The sequence below is a fragment of the Ambystoma mexicanum genome, chromosome 8 (genome assembly GCF_040938575.1).
Source record: "Ambystoma mexicanum isolate Mex_15411 chromosome 8, UKY_AmexF1_1, whole genome shotgun sequence".
NCBI lineage: Eukaryota > Metazoa > Chordata > Amphibia > Caudata > Ambystomatidae > Ambystoma > Ambystoma mexicanum.
In genome coordinates this window covers 706,105,785-706,123,089 of record NC_090929.1, presented here as the reverse complement: position 1 = coordinate 706,123,089, position 17,305 = coordinate 706,105,785, and the positions used below count along the sequence as shown (strand labels likewise).

The window sequence follows — 17,305 nt, the reverse complement described above, 5'->3', positions numbered from 1 at the left end:
GAAGAATGAAACGCGAGGACTCCCAACACTTGAACGTGCAGTAAAAATCTGAAGATGGCTGCCAGAGGAGGGGCTTAGTGAGAGGGCAGTCATTGGCTGGGGACAGTGGTTTATAAGAGAAAGTTTATAAACTAAAGTGAAACTATTTTCTTTTATCGAGGATTCCCGGCCTGACGACCAGGAATATTCATGAGCATATGAATCCATGCTGGAGAAATGTCTTCAGATTAAGAAAATGGAATCCAAAGTAATAAATCAGCCGAATTAGCTCATTTAACAATCTTATTTTAAAAGTCATGAAACCCAATGGTGAATGGCTGTTTGCACCGTTCTTCGGGAATTCAATAAAAAGTGTCGTACCTTCTGCTTGGCTTAACAATTAACGGATCATGGCCTCACTCAAACAAAAATAAGTCTTCACACTTCAATAGACTTAATGACTGGTAACATGCACGAGTGCATGGCTCCAACACCACCACCTACTTCCGCGCAACTTTCAGTTAACAATTCTCATATACTAAGGTCCCTTTTGGTCTGCTAAACTCTGGTAGCAAGATTTAGGTTTTCTACAAAACCCACAAGCTAAGAAACGAGACTGTTGACAATTTTAATTCATCCAAGGTTTGGATTTTGTTCAAACATGTACTAATACAATTGAAAAATTATGGTGCTAAAGTCTCGCATCAGAAAGTCGAGTGGTGCAAAAAACTAAACAGATTTCTTTAGTCCATGAGTGTAACGGACATTGGCTTAAATACAGATAAGAAAAAGGTGAAAGTTCTGTTCCACCAAAGAGTTAAAAAATCTATTATAAATAACTCAATATTGTCCAAATGTATTGAAGATTACGGTGAAATCACCCAACCACTCATGTTGTGGAGTAAAGGAGTCACATGGGTTTGGGATCTGCCTCAGATCAAAGTTATCCAAACTCTACAAAGACCATCCATTGCACCATGCTTGGCTATCCCAATCAGGGTAAATGCAGTATCATGAATCAGGATTTTCAGAGGTGTGCATTTTTTGTCAATACCATGACAAAGTGAATATGATTATTGCATGTGCCAGCAAAGAAAGGTCTCACGTTGAACTTTAATTTTGACCTGTGCAAGACAGCTTTGCCGGACGTTTTAGGATCAATAGAACATTTCAAGCAATTACTTCTGAGCAATAATCATCATAGTTGAAACCACACATTAACCTATACAATATTTACAAAGTAAAATTAAAATCATGAATTAAATCAGACTCCACAATCGCTTCTAGGTTAATCGATATGTAAGGATTTCCCATTGAGGTCCGATATGCTCAAAATAGTAAACCGCTTAGTTGAACTTTACAATAGTGTGAATAAAAATCGTGCAGAAAATGAAAATGAGAAAAGAAAATATAAATTCAAGCTATTTAAGTTACCATCACAAAATATGCATTTAAGTCTATGTCAAGGGTATTAATAGTAATTGTTTATGGGTGTTCCCCTCACAAAAGACAAAAGGTAAAAATTTAAACTTGCTGCCAGGGTTTGTAATGAATAAGTACATTACTTTTGGATGCCTTCCAAGCTATTCAAGATTGCCCAATGCAGCAATTAAGTAGCCATATTAAATTACGGGACCTAGGCAACTAATTGAGAGTATGCAAAAAATTGTTTTATTGAATTACCACATGAAAACGTGTTCATAAGAAGCCACTAAAACATGGAAAGTTGATCCAAGAAATAGATGTATTTCAAGAAAATGTAAATACGATTTATTGGAGCAAGATTATATGATGTTCAAAGGTAGAGGGAAATAAGGACGAGTGTAACAAGCCGACCGTCTGGCAAAGATGGCATAATATTCAGATCCCCTCAGATCGATTGTACATCTCTATGCGGAAAAATAAATGTGGGTTAATACTGGATGAACTCCAAAAGTAAATGAGAAAAAAAAAATGTCAGAATGGAATTCTGAAAATCCTGATTTTATTACTTTACTTTTATTAATTTATTTCGCCAAAATAGTCAAAAGCAGTTCACAGAAGTTAACACATTATTACCTCGTCACAATTGCTTAGCTCATAATAACCAGTAAAATTACAGTGTCAGTGCTTTGCCTTAAAACCAAATAAAAATCTACATACAATAGCAGCTCGTACTGAAAGATGCCTTTACCCCCATAGCACTGTTCAGCAGCTTATCCTACCTCATAAGTTTTTCTTGACCAGCTCAGATAACTTAGTGGCAAGCACAGCCTCCTTATCCGAGGCATCCAGGCAAATTGCCATAGCACCAGCTAGGGACCTACATCCACGGCTTAAAAATAGAGGCTTCAGGTAGCGCTTCCTCAGAGGCTTAATGGCCGGACAGAGTAGCAAATAGTGTTGTACCGTCTCTTCAGGCTCCCCACAAAGGATACATGAAGTCAGCAAGATTCCAATACAGGACTTTAAATATAATGCCCTTTCCGACCTGGGCGAGACATAGTCCAGGTATTCTTCGCAGCCCGCGTCTTTATTAAAAGATTTAATTACAGCTGAGAAAGAATGTCCAGCTTCTGATGAGGAACCAGTTATGGGGCCCAATTAGCGATCCAGTTAAAAAAATGTTTTGATGAAAGGAGGCAATTAGATCTTCAAATGTTTGTTGATCAGAAAACACATTTTTCCAGATAAAACACGTAGTTTTAACTTCATTATGATTTTAGGATGCTCAATCCAACAAAGCAATCCTTGTCATAGAGGAGCACAAACATAAAACATTTAAAATGTTTATAAGATGACTACTGGGCACACGATAGATAGCTCATTGTAAACTAGAGGGATTTTGATAGGCACGCAATTTCAACCATGCACATCCTTGCCATAGCTCCCCATTGTTGAAATTAATACCAACTATGCCATGGTCAGACATGCAAATAGATTCCATCCTTTTAATCTCCAGTCCAACTCCCAAACACGCTCATTTAAGTCCTACTACTGCTCACTTTCGTTATTACTCACCTTTGCAATTTGTTGCTGTGCTTTTCTGTTTTGTATTTGTATTGCATTTATCCTCATCCTAAGTTGCATTTTTAACGTTAACACGCAAGAGCAAATGGGTTGATTTGAGCAAATGCAAATCTGAATAGAATGCTCCAGTCTCCTGCTGGAATTGTACAGAGGTAGAAATCAGGGATTCATGTGGTGCAGGCAGACGAGTCTGCTTGGCATTCAATAGGTTTTGGAATACTCTTTCTGGGTCCTGGTCAAGTGGTAGGCCATGGCCGATTTTGAAGGGGTTGTTGTGGTTAACATTCACAGTAGGTTTCAATCACTCCAAGCAGTGGGAAATTACATTTTCCTGTACATGTAAGGAACAATAATTTTAAATCACCCACAGTGCAATTAAAGACAGCCCTGAATAATTGAGAACACTGTACACAATTCAAATTCTACAACCACATTTGTAATTCAACAATACACTTTGTTCTAATATCTACCGATATTGGAAAAAAGAAAACGCTCAGTATCAAAATTACAAACTCATTCTTTAACTATTCGTGTTAATTCTGAACAAACTGGAAAAGTTACTTTTACAGTTACCGCGTTCACATTGAAACATCTGCACACAAACATTACCTGTGGGAGTGCACCATAATTCCATATGTAGCCTTTGTGAGGAAACACGTTGGCAACGTATCTCAACTTCCCTTTCTTAACATCCTGCTTAATTGGATTTAGGGAATCCTTGGTCGCAATCTGCAAAGAATAGACACTTAAATGAACGCTCAAAGAAATTCAATTTACACACCGTTTGCTCATCCAATTCATGTATGCAAGAAGGGGACAGGATTGCTCAGCAGTTAAAAAAAAAGCTGATGTTATGCCGAGCGTGACCAGCAGCGGTTTACACAGAAGGCTGGGGATTAGCAGGCGAAACTCTGCTCAATAAGCGTCTTGCATGGGGCCCGAGCATTTTCTACATTGCGGTATGGTGCCTGAGCAGCACTGATAAGTAAGAAACAAAATACTCTGCAAAACCTACAGTAGCTGCGATACACAGTTCTGTTTCTTGAAAACAGGACGTGAACACCAATGCTCCCTTTCCAATGAGCAAGAGCTGGCATCATCGTGTGGGGGAGGGGGGAATAGAAGGGGGCGGCCAGCATCCCATAGGTTGAGCATTGTCAATAACTTCCTATATGTGTAGTCCTGCATTGAAGGGAGTTCTCCAGTGACGGGTCCAAACTTGCTAAGGTAGACCATTTCAGCTGCCCTGTTTGAGAGGAATAGACAGTATATTTGTGTGCCCAGTAGAAGGTTTCTTTAAGTTGGACAGGGGTAAGGATTTTATGAGAGCTTTGAGAGGAAATGGGAAATGCAACACTGGCACAGAACAATCGTATGGCCTAATGCACTTACTAGTATTCAACCAATCGTGCCATCAATACACAGCTAGGTTTTGTTGTCCAAGTACATATCCGGTCTGTGTCTCGGCAGAGTTGCTGAGTGTTGCGCAGGCTTGGACGTGCTTTGGTCCACCATGCCAAGCATAGGCACCATTCTTCCTGCCACACCACCAAGGAGACGATCTCTCCTCCTCTGTAGCACTGGTTTAATTTTCTCACCCTGTAGCCACGTTGATTGGTCTTGATCCGCCACACAACCCAGGGGTGGGCATTTCACCTCCTCTTCCTTCTTTGGAGGTGTGGACAGTGTTGGAAAGGGTCAGAGACCATATCAGCCGTTTGTGTAGAAGTTGCAAGAGTTATTCTACAGTTCAACTCCCATACAACCAACAAAACTATTTGTCACAGTAACCTCCGTTTAGGGGTTGCCTCTCCACTAAAAAAGGGGGCCTGGCATAAACACCAGTGCGATCCCGCATGCAGTCCCCAAGGTGTTCAGCTTAGTGGCCGGATCACCTCACTAGCCCCCCAAAAGGGTGGGCTCCCCTTGGGGAGAGGTCTGTCAATGGTCACACTTATTTCCATTTTTCTCCCATTCGCTGCCATTCTCACAGAATCCATCAAGGTGCGCTTCAACCTTTCAACAGCCTCATTAGTCTCTGGGTGATACAGGGAAGTCTTGTGATGGGCTACCGCAGTTGGTCTTCAAGATTCTTCCTATCCATTCCCAGTATCCCTCCTGCACTCCACCACCACTCTCTACGTGTGGCGTTACTCCGCGATCTATCTTCCTGCCATGGCTTTTCAACATCTACCTTCTCTCATTTTCAGTGTTACACAAATGACAACTCTCCAAGCTCCCCTCTTCTTCCTCCATCTTCCCCAACTGCTTGTCTGCTATGCAGTCTTGGTGCACCTCCAATGATCTGTCTTAAGGCCAGTAAGACAGATTCTTCCTATCACAACACATGGTCCCCGTTTCCCTCCTGCACTCTGGCCGCCCTCTATGGGCTCACCTCCCTCTCCTTCCACTGAAGCCAGAAACATCGACTCCCCGCTTTCCTTTACTGCTCAAATCTTGGACCTTGCCAGAATACTCACTTTCAACTTCGGCATTCTCCCTTTCCTCTCCTTCCCCTAGAAGCTCAATGTCTCTAGAGCTCTGGTCCTCTCCAGGCTGGATAACTAACAGCCTCTTTCTTCACTCCATCCTTCAACTAATCCAGAATAGAGCTGCAAGACTTATCCTTGGCCTCAAGCCCAGGGACCTTCTCTCCAGCACTAAAATCTCTCTGCTGGCTCCCGGTTGCTGTAAGGATCAAATGTAAGAAATTTTGCATCACCCACAAGGCTGTTTGGGATCACTACCTGCAGCTCTCACTAAATACTCTTCTGGATCCCTTTCATTGTCTTGCTCTAACTCTCTGCTGATCAAATGTTTTTCAAGCAGAGCGCTGGGGGCAGATCTCTCCGCAGCTGGCTCCCTCCTATGGAACAGTCTCCCTCTCTCGGTCTTGAACTGGACAACCTCAGGTTCTGCAAACAACTCAAGACCTTTTTCTTCTCCTCCTTCCCTCCCTTGTGCTAACCTTACCCTCAATTGCCGAGATTGGCGGGGTGCTCCCTCAAGATTCCAATAGAGTCCTGGCCTTCTGCCCAATCGCCACCAGCGCCCCCCCCCCTCTGCACTGCCCTCTGGGCCCACCCGTCTAGTTTGCCTACACTTACCCTTTGGTCGTTAGACTTCTTTTGCCTGGGACGTCCCGGCCCATGCACTTATCTGTTGCCTCCCCCATGGGCACCTCTGGCACTTCTTCCCCTGGGGGACCATAATAGCATTTACCCCACCCCCCCCGAACCCTCCTGCAACGCCCCTTTTTCCTCTTCACTGCACATTCTGGATGTTACAAGGCCTAGTAGGACTGCTTTGTTTCCATTTGTTCATTGTCACTTATGGTTTACTTGCTCCTTTGTTCACTTCCCCAGTGCCTTGTGCTTTTAAACACTTTACAAGCACCTTATAAATATCCAAGCAATAAAGGATTCCATTAAACTGCACTCCATTGTTCTTTAAGTATTTTTCCTGAATAGTTCTGCCTCTGGAAGATTCTCTCAAGAAAAATACAACAGCTCGCATATGTCATGCACACGCTCTTCACCACACTTTCGGAACCGAGATCCATCAGAACTAGCAAGTCCTTCCCCGTACCACATCTAACGGTCCCAATACCTTCAGCACCACAACTCCCATTGAGGCCCAGCAAGGCTCTTGGCTGCTATACCAGCATCTTCAAGACTGTTGCTCTCTGAACAAAGCCAGCAGTTAATAACCTTTCCAAATCCCCATATACACCTCCAACACTCTTCCCTTTGTATTGGTCATAACTGCAGGCCCCTTACGGTATGCTTCCTGTATCTTGACAGCCGAAAGTGGGATTGCTTTCCTGCCCTTGCAAAGGAAGCCTGTATCTAGAGACTTCATATACCACTGTGGTACAGTTTCAGAATCACTTGCCACAACCTCCCTCTCTCAATCCCTCTTCAACTGGGCAATGACTTACCTCAAAAAACCCTCAATGCTAAGTGTCCTCTTACTCTTCACTGAAAATACCCCTAGAATTGAAACACTTGACCCTCCACCTTACCCACCCATATGGATCATCATGGTCTTCTGTTATATGCTCATCAGCCCTGATGGGATAGGAAGGAGAACCACCATCTCATGATCTAGTGGGAAGATCCCTTCAGACCTTTAACAGAGAAGATCCACCAGAGGCTTCAGATGCAGTCTGATGGCGAATTTCAAACCCAATATGATTTAGCAGAATTTGTTCAGATACCACAACACTCGAGGCCTCCTTTTCAATTACCCAATACCTAAGCTCCCCTCGCCATAGGGTGTGAGAAGCATAGGAGAACGCTTTCTATGCCCCATTGGTTCGACAGCAGCACCACCCCCAAAACCTGTCTCACTGGCATTCTTTACAATAATGCTCCAACAATCCATGGTGAAGCATGCGAGAGCTGGTGCTCTATGATGGATTTAATGTCCATGAATTAAAGTTCAAACACTTCAGACCATTCAAATTTGGTATCTTTTTTGCAAAGTCCTTGGACAGGTTTGCTTTGCACAGCAAAATGCTTAACAAATTTGAAGTAACACTTCACTAGTCCTAGGGATAGCATTACCTCGTTATGTTATGTGGATGCATAGGGTTCTATGTCGTTCTACTGACATGAGTATTTAAAATTATTTTGAAAAACCAGACTTATTGCGGTTGTGAGAGTAGGACAGTGGGTGACAGAAAGGAGGATATTGAGAAGAAAGGAGTGAAAAAGGACTGAAGAGACAAAGGAGAGAAAATGAAAGACGGCAAGTACCTAGGAAGCTCAAAGGTAGGAAAATAGAAATGGAAGAGAGTAGGAGGAGAACAAGGTAGAGAGCAAGTAGGGCCATACAACGGTAAGGAATGAAAGTGGGCAAAAAGACAGCCTCCATCTTGAACATGATTTGTCATATTGTGGGGCACCAGAAGAGCAGGGAGTCCTTAGAAAGTCAGTGAGTGATCAAGATGGATAAGACCTCTGCCTTTAGACCCTCGCCACCAGATTGTGATTGCTTAGAAAGAAGGGTCGATGGATTGCTGGTTTCATTACACCACACTGGGGAATAGCGCAATGCCTCTGCTAGGGTGGAGGGGGCCTCCATAGTCAGATCAAACTGCAGTCCTCTAAACATAACCAAAAATCCTTGAAAAGCCATAAAACCCTTTAACTATTCCTCTGAATTTTGTAGAGTTAAAGCCATCCATGACACCAGGAAAAAACTTAAAAATGAGTTCACCATTAAAAGGTGGCACCCCAAAGAGACGCAAGGAATTACATTTCGAAGTCAGTCATTTGTTATTATATGACCCCGTCCCCATGCGCCAGTGCTTGAGCAGTTTGCGGGTGTAGTCTGTGTATTGTATATCAGTGCCCAACTGCTCAATGTCTTCTTTGGCCTCACAGGGTGTATCAGTTTCTGCTTTCAATCCGATGCCCGACAAGAAAAAACAATCTGAGGGCATAGACAAAGCAGGGCACTATGGGTATCTATAGATTTATTGTAAGGAATACCCCTGTCAAAACCTACTCTTACTTTGCAAGTAAACAAGTGGTCATCTAGACTGACAACTGGACAGTGGAATATGCATATGATGTAAGCTATTCACAAGCTAATAAGCAGTAAGCAAAAGAATTACCTCCATTTTTGCATTGGTCCATCGCGGTACTTCCACCACCATGTAGAGCACATTCTGGAAAAAAGAAAAATGAGTTTACTTGGATCAATCTACCAACTAAGCAGGTATAAAACTGTATGTGAAATGAGACATCTAAACAAACGGACAGACAACCCAACCCCTGGAACCTGCAACCCACATTTCCCTGCCTAACTCACATTCCCTGCATGAAACTATGTGCCCCCCCTCAAGATACCTTTCTAACATTACCCTTAATATCATCCTTCCAGTTGCGTTTATTACCATGTCCCTTTGGTGCGCAGTGCTCCATTGCTTCCCAGCCAGGTCTGCGCATATGAATACATAAATAAAATGGGCTTCGATCAAGTTTAAAGATGTCAAATTCCCTTGCTTGAATAGCTGAAATCCACAGAGCCATCATGAGTTATAATAAAGCCAGGAATTATCAGTAAACAAATTGAACACCAAAACCACAAACTAAATCTATAATTTTGTGCTTGCTGTGCTGTTCCATAAGCACACTTTCGTCAGAAATCTTTTGCTCATCTTGAGATACCCCCAAATCTATATAATCAACAGCAAAAAGGTTACTAGAAATGGCTTTCTTTCCAGGTCTACATTTGCAGTACGGGATCATTATGCTCCATTCCTTTTTTAAGGGGGCTACCAAGTGAATGGGTAGTGGGGACTGGAAAGGTAAGAAAAAGAAATGTGCTGAAAATTAGATGTGCATCCCTTTCCACCCCAAGTACCGAATCTACATTCCACATCATGGTCAGCATTGGTCTGCTAAAACAAGATATCCTGAATATTCCCTACAGTGTTGTCGTGGAGTAAACAAGCAGCCAACATTGATCTTTACCCTTGTTCGCCTAGAGTATAGCTCACTACAGACTAAGGCCCACTCCGCATTTGGTCTAGGATATCGCACCTAGTAGATTGCTTTTGCTAGCGTTTGTAGAACTTGGAAGATATGAAGCAAGATTATAACCTGTCGATTGCGCTTAAAGAAAACCATTGTCCTAGTTTCTGGAGCAACCTTTCTGTCCGGACTAAAAGATGCTCTAGGACATCCATTCTATTGCACTTGGCAGACTTAAGGGTAGCAGGTCCATAGGGCATAGAAAGGTCTACAAATGTAGCAGACTTTCTTCCCCGCAGAAGATTGGATCACAGCAATATCAAAGATGAGCTCCACATGAGCGTAGGGTCTGTATAAACGCACCACTTTGGTGGACATCTGCTGTAAGCACGGCTATCCATCCACGCACTTCAGAATGCAGCTACGACACAAACTGCTTTGGAATGAAACACCAGACTTACCTCAACACCTCTGCCATTAGACTACAGCAAAAACATATGACACAATTTGGTCTAGCTAGCTTACATAGAGTCTACTGCACTAGCGCCCCGTTGACGTCCCTCAGCACCTGTGCACATGCCTAGCCTCTTGGGTTGCTTATTGGGGCCTAACCAGCCCTCCCAAGTCATAATCTTGGCCAAATGCGCACACACACATCTTAAGCCTTCTCTTAGAACTTTTCCATACATGGACCTCAGTCCCAGAGGGTGTTCCTACCACAAAGCACTTGGAGGCCATACAAATGGGAAATGGTGCTATATAATAATACAACAATGCCTCAAACGAAGGGAAAAAAAGCCTGGAAATGGAAATTGTGTTGAATGCATGTACTGCATTTTAGGAATGAGACTCTTGTTCAATCCTTGATTATGCACCACCACCTCAGACTGAAGTTGGAAACATTGCTTTGTGCAGAGAATGTTTTATTGACTTAAATGCATGCATGGTGTGAAGGATTCCCATCTGGCAAGGGTGTAGAAGCCCCTAGCTTTTGTTATGTTTAAACATAACACCATAGTAATTGTGTAGTATTCCACCTTCACTTTGTTGATGTTCGTTTCCTAGCTACGGCGTCCCTGCCTGCTGCAAGGTTAGCAATGTTTAGGTTTAAAAGAGGTTCTCGAGAGAGAGAGAGAGGAGAGGGAGACTTAGACGAGAGTTTGAGCGGCAGTGCAGGGCGCCGGTTCCATATTAATAAACGATTTATTGCTACCTTGGTTTCCCTGGCATACCTCATTTGGCGACGAGGATTGCCGGCGTCCTGAGGACCCACGAAGGCGTCGGAGAACAGTAATCAAGAGCGGGCGCTCCGAGCCGTCGCACAGCGCTGTGCTTGGCTTGTGCTGCTTTGGGGGAGAGAGAGAGCGGACGCTCGGAACTAACGTGATTAACACGTTGGTTTGAGCTGTTGTACACGATACTGTGTACAGGAGAGAGCGGATGCTCCGAATCGACACACAAGCCCGCGTTGGTTTGTGCCGCGTTTGTTTTTTCTTTTTTTTCGGCTTTAAGCTAATCTGATTGGCTGCAGGGCTGACTGCAACCCTGATAAACCTCACGCCTCTGGTGTATTGAAGGAGGGGACCCGCCCCACGGATACAGATCACGTGATCCGTTCCTCCTGGAGTCAGGCAAAATGGGGAGTTAACGATCATCTCCTCATCCTCTTCACAGTACTTCTGACTCAGCAATTATTTAAAAAAAAAGGGAGTGGAATTTAAACTATTAAAGGCAGTTTGAACACTGAAATTGGAGCAATTTATGATTCATCTATCACAAACATAGCCATACAAAACAATGCAAGGCATTAGCATACAACCCCCAGCGAGTTTCCTTTCAACTGCAGGACAACCCGTGGTCAATTGGTTGGAATGGAAGGAATTTTGGCTAAACTATGTTCAAACAGTTGACCAGGAAGGTCTAACCCCTCAAAAGAAGAAATCACTACTGCTTCACGCTCTGGGGTTGGAAGGACAAAGAAAATACAGGGAGTTACCAGAGTTGCCAATAGATGAAGCTGGGGATACTGATGAACATGAAAAAGCCATAAGACAGCTAGACAAATATTATACCCCTGAGACTAATGTAGCTATAAACAGGTATAATTTCTACACCAGGACTCAAAAGGAGCATGAATCTATCGAAGATTATGTATCGGCTTTAAGAGTGTTTGTCATGATCTCTGCTTCCAAAAGGTCAGGGTTTTCCCAACTCCCTTGGAAGCAGATCCATAACCCAGGTTCCGAGTGCCAACCAGTCCCAATTGGGACCTTTTGGACCCAGTCCTGGCGCCAGTGGCACCAGGCTCATAAATATGCCCAGTCCCAGCGCTGGAAGCGCCGGGCTCATAATGCTTGGGTGGATTTACCTGCAGCAGACCATGCTGCTTACTTGCCTGCTAGTTGAGCCTCTGATCCTCTTCTGTTTGGAACTACTTTTCCTGTTGGGTGGGGCAGGAGCCACTCCCTAGGTTCAGAACACTGGAACTCTTCTGGAAAGCAGGAACTCTTTTCTTACCTAGGCGTGGCTGTGGAAGGAGACACCTAAGCACTACAGGAGGCTATTTAAACCACACCCGATGGATGAATCTTGCTTTGTGTTATTCTGCATCCTCTGCAGCAGAACGCTCATCGTGTCTTCTGCATCTGATCCTGGGCCTAAGGAAAAAGGCTTACCATCCTGAATCCAGTCTTCAGCAACACCTATAAAGACAAGAAAGAACAGGTTAGCATTACGGTCTTCAGTGACAGCTCTTCACTTACCTGGTCCATCGGCTGTCACCAACGCCTCGCGCTGCATTCCGACATCTGAAAGACAAAGGCTTACCTACTCTTCGTGCGCTCCGGAGGTCTTCACACTGCATTCCGGCATCTGAAAGACAAAAGCTTACCAACTCTTCGCACGCTCCGGAGGCCTTCGGCGCTGCATCCCGCATCTGAAAGACAAAACAAGGTGCGTTTAAAGACATTGGGGAACTTTAATACTCACGTGCCATTACTCCTTTCCACATCCAACCCAGTGGGTATTCCGGCACCCTGCAGCCGCTCCGAACTTCTACCTGCAAAATAAAAAGACAGTTAGAGCGCATCGTGAAGCAGGCAACAAGCGCTTACTTACGTGCTTTCAGGCGCTTCTATTCATCACACGGGCTCCATCTTCAACTCACTTCAGCCCGTCATCCACCATCGCCGGAACCCTGCAAAACAAGAGACATCATTACTAAAGACTTTAAAGACATTAGAATTACTCGAAACTTACCGTTCGTGCAGTAAACGACGGACAGCAGTCCTCTGAAGTCAAGAGGCCTGCTCCCCTTATCCAGTGAAGAAACTGGTTACAGCACCCTGCCCCGAGGCAGATGGAGAGCAAGGCGTTCACTTACCTAAGACATCTTACCCTTCGAGTCAGACATACAGTGCCCAGAGGTCCAGCCCAAAGAGCCAGCCGTGTGTTACACATCACCTTTGAAGATACGGTATACGCCCAGTCAAGACCGGCGCCTCTACGGGAATCAGGTGAGCGTTAGTGTTGTCACGTACATGTCGCTTTGGCAATGGGATCACCCTGGATGAACTCATAAGAGATCAGATTATCATGCACGCAAAGGATAGTTTGGTTCAAGACAGACTTTGGATGGTGGGAAATCCATCTTTGCCGGAAACTATGGCTATTGCCAAACGAATAGAACAGTCATTTGTGCGCCAAAGAAATGAAAAACAGAAAACAGGAGGCTGTTCTGAACATGCAGCAACAGAATGACAAATCCTCACTAGACTCAGGAGAACAAGGTATGGTCAACGCACTGAGGACAAGCGATCGAGCAGAAAACAACGCTATCAAGAACAATAGATCTAGAGGATTTGAGAACAAAGGACACTCAGTCAGAGGGAAAGGTTGGGTGAAAGCCGAACCCAAGCCAAGTACCGCACAATCCAAAGCGGCGATAGATGCTATAATTGTGGAAGACTAGGACTTTTTGCTTATGCCAAACATTGTCCTGCAATAGGACAAAAATGTGGGAATTGTGGAATTAAGGGTCACTTTGCTGTCACATGCAGACGAAAAAAAAAAGAATTTGTCATACAAGATGAGGAAGAAGAATCGGATGAAGAAAGTGTATTCACCATCCGTGAACCTCTCGAGGGAGAATTCAAATGTCCGAGTTGTGTCATAATAATTGACACCTGGAAACTCAAAGTAAAGGTAGACAGTTCTCCATGGACGATCATCACGAAGAAAACCTGGAAAAATCTATTGACATGCGGTCTTAAGAACAAATTAAACGATCCTGATATAAAAAAAAACCCTGGTGGATTTGAAGGGTCAAGAATCAAGATTATTGGCTGGTTTTCAATTATTGTAGAATTTAAGTACAGGCGTGCAGAAGTGAAGATCTACGTTGCAGAAAAAGGAGTTAACATCATTGGCTGGAGAGATCAAGCTGGTCTGCGGATCAGATCCCTGTGAAAATGAGCAAGTCTTGATTGTTAACACTAGTGACAAGCAGAAAGAAGTTAAGATTGTGAACGGTACGCACCAGAAAAAAAATGGGATTACTAAAAGACTTTTCGCACAGAATTCGTTTGAAGGAAGGAGCTGTGCCTGTCAGTCATGTGAAGTCCAGACCTATACCTTTTGCCATAGCGGACAAGGTTGAACAAGAACTGGCGAAGTTGGAAGCAGAAGGAGTGATAGAAAAGATTGAATCGTCGGAGTGGGCAAGCCCCATTGTGGTGATGAAGAAAAATGGTAAAGTTAGAATTTGTGTGGACCTCAGAGATGTAAATAAGAACGTCATAGTTGACATATTTCCGCTTGCCATAATATTGGAAATGCTGAATCGCATGGGTAGTGCAAACGGGTTTTCTACTCTGGATCTCTCTAGCACATACCATCAAATATCTCTGACAGAAGACTGTAGAGACATCACAGCATTTGTTACCCCTCATGGATTGTACAATACAGTATTTCAACGGGTCATGGAACATGTGTTGAAGGGGTTGAAGGGGATATTTGTATATCAGGACGACACCACTGTATTTGGCAAAGGTCGAGAAGAACATGACATGAGGCTAAAAGGTGTTTTGTTGAAGTTGGAGAGCGTGGGCTTGAAGATTGAAAAGAGTAAATGCAAGTTTGGCATGAATGAAGTTGATTATTTGGGACACACAGTTAATGGTAAGGGATATAAACCAAAGAGTGATGCTATGAAAGCTATTAGGGAATCTCCCAATCCCAGTAATAAGGATGAGCTTAGATCATTTCTAGGGCTCTGCGAATATTATAACAAGTTTGTTGAAAAGTTTGCAAATGTAACAGAACCATTAAGGAAACTGTTAAAAAAGGGAGGCCAAATTTGTGTGGAGTAAGGAGTGTGATGAAGCGGTGAATTACATCAAGAGGCAAATCTGCAATCCCACAGAATTGGGTGGATATGTTTTTGGCAGTGTGACCAAAGTTACAGTGGATGCTAGTGGAAATGGTCTAGGAGCAGTGTTATCCCAAATTGATGAAAATGGCAAGGAGAAGACAATTTGTTATGCCTCCAGAGTGATTTCAGACACAGAAAGCAGGTATTCTGTGATTGAAAAGGAGCTATTGGCATGTTCATGGGCTGTAAACTATTTTAGGAAGTATCTATGGGGTTACAAATTTATTATACAAACAGACCACAAGCCACTCATTGAGGTTTTGACTGTGAAAGGAATGTGTAAAGCATCACCTGGATTGGCTAGATTAAGCATCAAATTACAGGACTATCATTTTGTGACAAGGTATGTACCAGGTAAGAGAAATGTGGTTGCAGATTTCTTGTCAAGGTTACCGTTAAAGAATATGGATTTGGAGTCAGAAAGTAATGAAGAGATGGTGGCAGTTGTTCTTGAAGTGACCTCTAAGGAAAAATGGCTGGATGAGATCTCTAAAGATGTAGCACTACAAAAAATTGCAGATTTTACAATGTTGGGTTGGCCAGAAAAGAGAGCAGTTGATGGAGAATGTATGAAGTTTTGGGAAGTGAAGGATGAGTTGTCCATGGAAGAAGGATTTTTGGAGAGGGAGTAAGTTGATACCTCCGAAAGTGTTGTATGATGAGCTCATAGAGAAAGCACATCAAGGTCATCCGGGTATCACGGGGACTAAAAGTAATGTACGGTCTGCATACTGGTGGCCAGGAATGGATCTTTTGATTGAGAGGTTTGTTAGAAACTGCTGGCCGTGCCAGAACAGTGATAAAAGTTGTAAAAGTTTCAAGTCAGAGCCTGTTGTCATAGATAAAGGAGAGGCTACCTGGATGAAGTTAGGTATTGACATTGTTGGACCATATGCAAGATTAATAGGAGAGAAAAGGTTTTTGATAGTTATGATTGATTATTACTCAAGTTGGGTGGAATTGAAAGCGGTCAGTTGATTCGGGAGAAATTATCAAATTTCTTAAAGAAATTTTCAGGAGAGAGGGTTTTCCAAAACCATTATCAGTGACAATGGTGTTCAATTTAAAAAGCAAGGAAATTAGAGAGTTTGCCTCGACATCTGGGATTGATTGGAAGTATTCTTTGTACCACCCCCAGACCAACGGTTTAGTTGAGAGGTGTAACAGGGTGGTGGAGACAGTGGAGTTGGCGTTGAGAAACATGCCTGTGGATGAAGCACTCATGGAAAGCCCGTGGAGTGTAAGAATGTCAGTCAAAAGGGGTTTGGAGTGGTCTCCTTTTGAAATGATGAGGGGCAGAACGCCCAACACTCTGCTCACTCCAGAGTGGGTAAATTGTAAAAGAGCATCAGGACCCAGGGAAGTCAGAGATAATAAATGCCATGAAGTCAAGAATAAGATGTCAATGGGATACAAGCGCATGGTTGAAATTTCACCAGGTGATATGGTAAGGATAAAACTAGGTCACAGTGTTAGAAAGGGCGATTCCAAATGCAGCAAACCGGTTAAAGTTTTACAAGTTCTCGGTAAAGCTATAAGAGTAAGTGGTGGGTCAGTATGGAATATTGACAGAGTAAGCAAATGGAATTGGGAGTTGGAGCATGGTAGAGGGAGTCACCTTAGAAAAGATCAAGGATTTAGTGAATGGATGAGAAATGATATAGGATTTCAGAGTGGTAGTGAGAAGAATTTGAATGTGGAGTCTGACGTTAGATCCCGAGATGTGGAGGAAGAGGTACGTGTGAGAGAGAACTGCGATACCATAGCTGGCAACCGAGCCTTGGGAGGTAATCATCAGGAAGATGATTCTGGGGAAGACGGTATACTTCACAGAGGAAATGCTAGCACAAGTGATGGAAGCAGAAGTGTTGTTGAATGTGAGATTTCGCGCAACTCTAGAGAAAGAAGGTTACCGTTCTGGTCTAGAGACTGTCATGGAGAAATAGAGACATACAATTTCCATTCTTGCATATTTGGTTGTGAATTTTTTTTTTTGTTTTTCTTGTTTTTTTTTCTTTTATAAAAGGGGAGATGGTGTAGTTGTAGTACTTTAATTGGTTCTGTATAATTTTCCTTTAAAAAATTAAAAAGGGGGAGGTGATGTAGTATTCCACCTTCACTTTGTTGATGTTAGTTTTCTAGCTACGGCGTCCCTGCCTGCTGCGAGGTTAGGAATGTTTAGGTTTAAAAGAGGTTCGAGAGAGAGGAGAGGGAGACTTAGACGAGAGTGTGAGCGGCAGTGCAGGGCGCCGGTTCCATATTAATAAATAAACATTTTATTTATTGCTACCTTGGTTTCCCTGGCATACCTCAAATTGTTTCTCAGAGATGATTATCCGCTGCTCACCAGAACCCCTAGCCCTCTCCACAAAGCATAGTACACCCTATGCACCACTGCATC

At 43.3% G+C, this 17,305-nt stretch overlaps 1 protein-coding gene across 1 annotated transcript in view; it reads right to left on the bottom strand.

The window, feature by feature from the left end:
* Positions 1-17,305, bottom strand: part of PPA1 (inorganic pyrophosphatase 1) — a 399,132-nt gene that overhangs the window by 286,006 nt on the left and 95,821 nt on the right. The window contains exons 3-4 of the mRNA XM_069610510.1: positions 8,612-8,665; positions 3,598-3,717 (exon numbers count right to left, since the gene is read on the bottom strand). Of these exons, the coding sequence (XP_069466611.1) occupies positions 3,598-3,717; positions 8,612-8,665 (174 nt within the window). The remainder of the gene's footprint in view (positions 1-3,597; positions 3,718-8,611; positions 8,666-17,305) is intronic.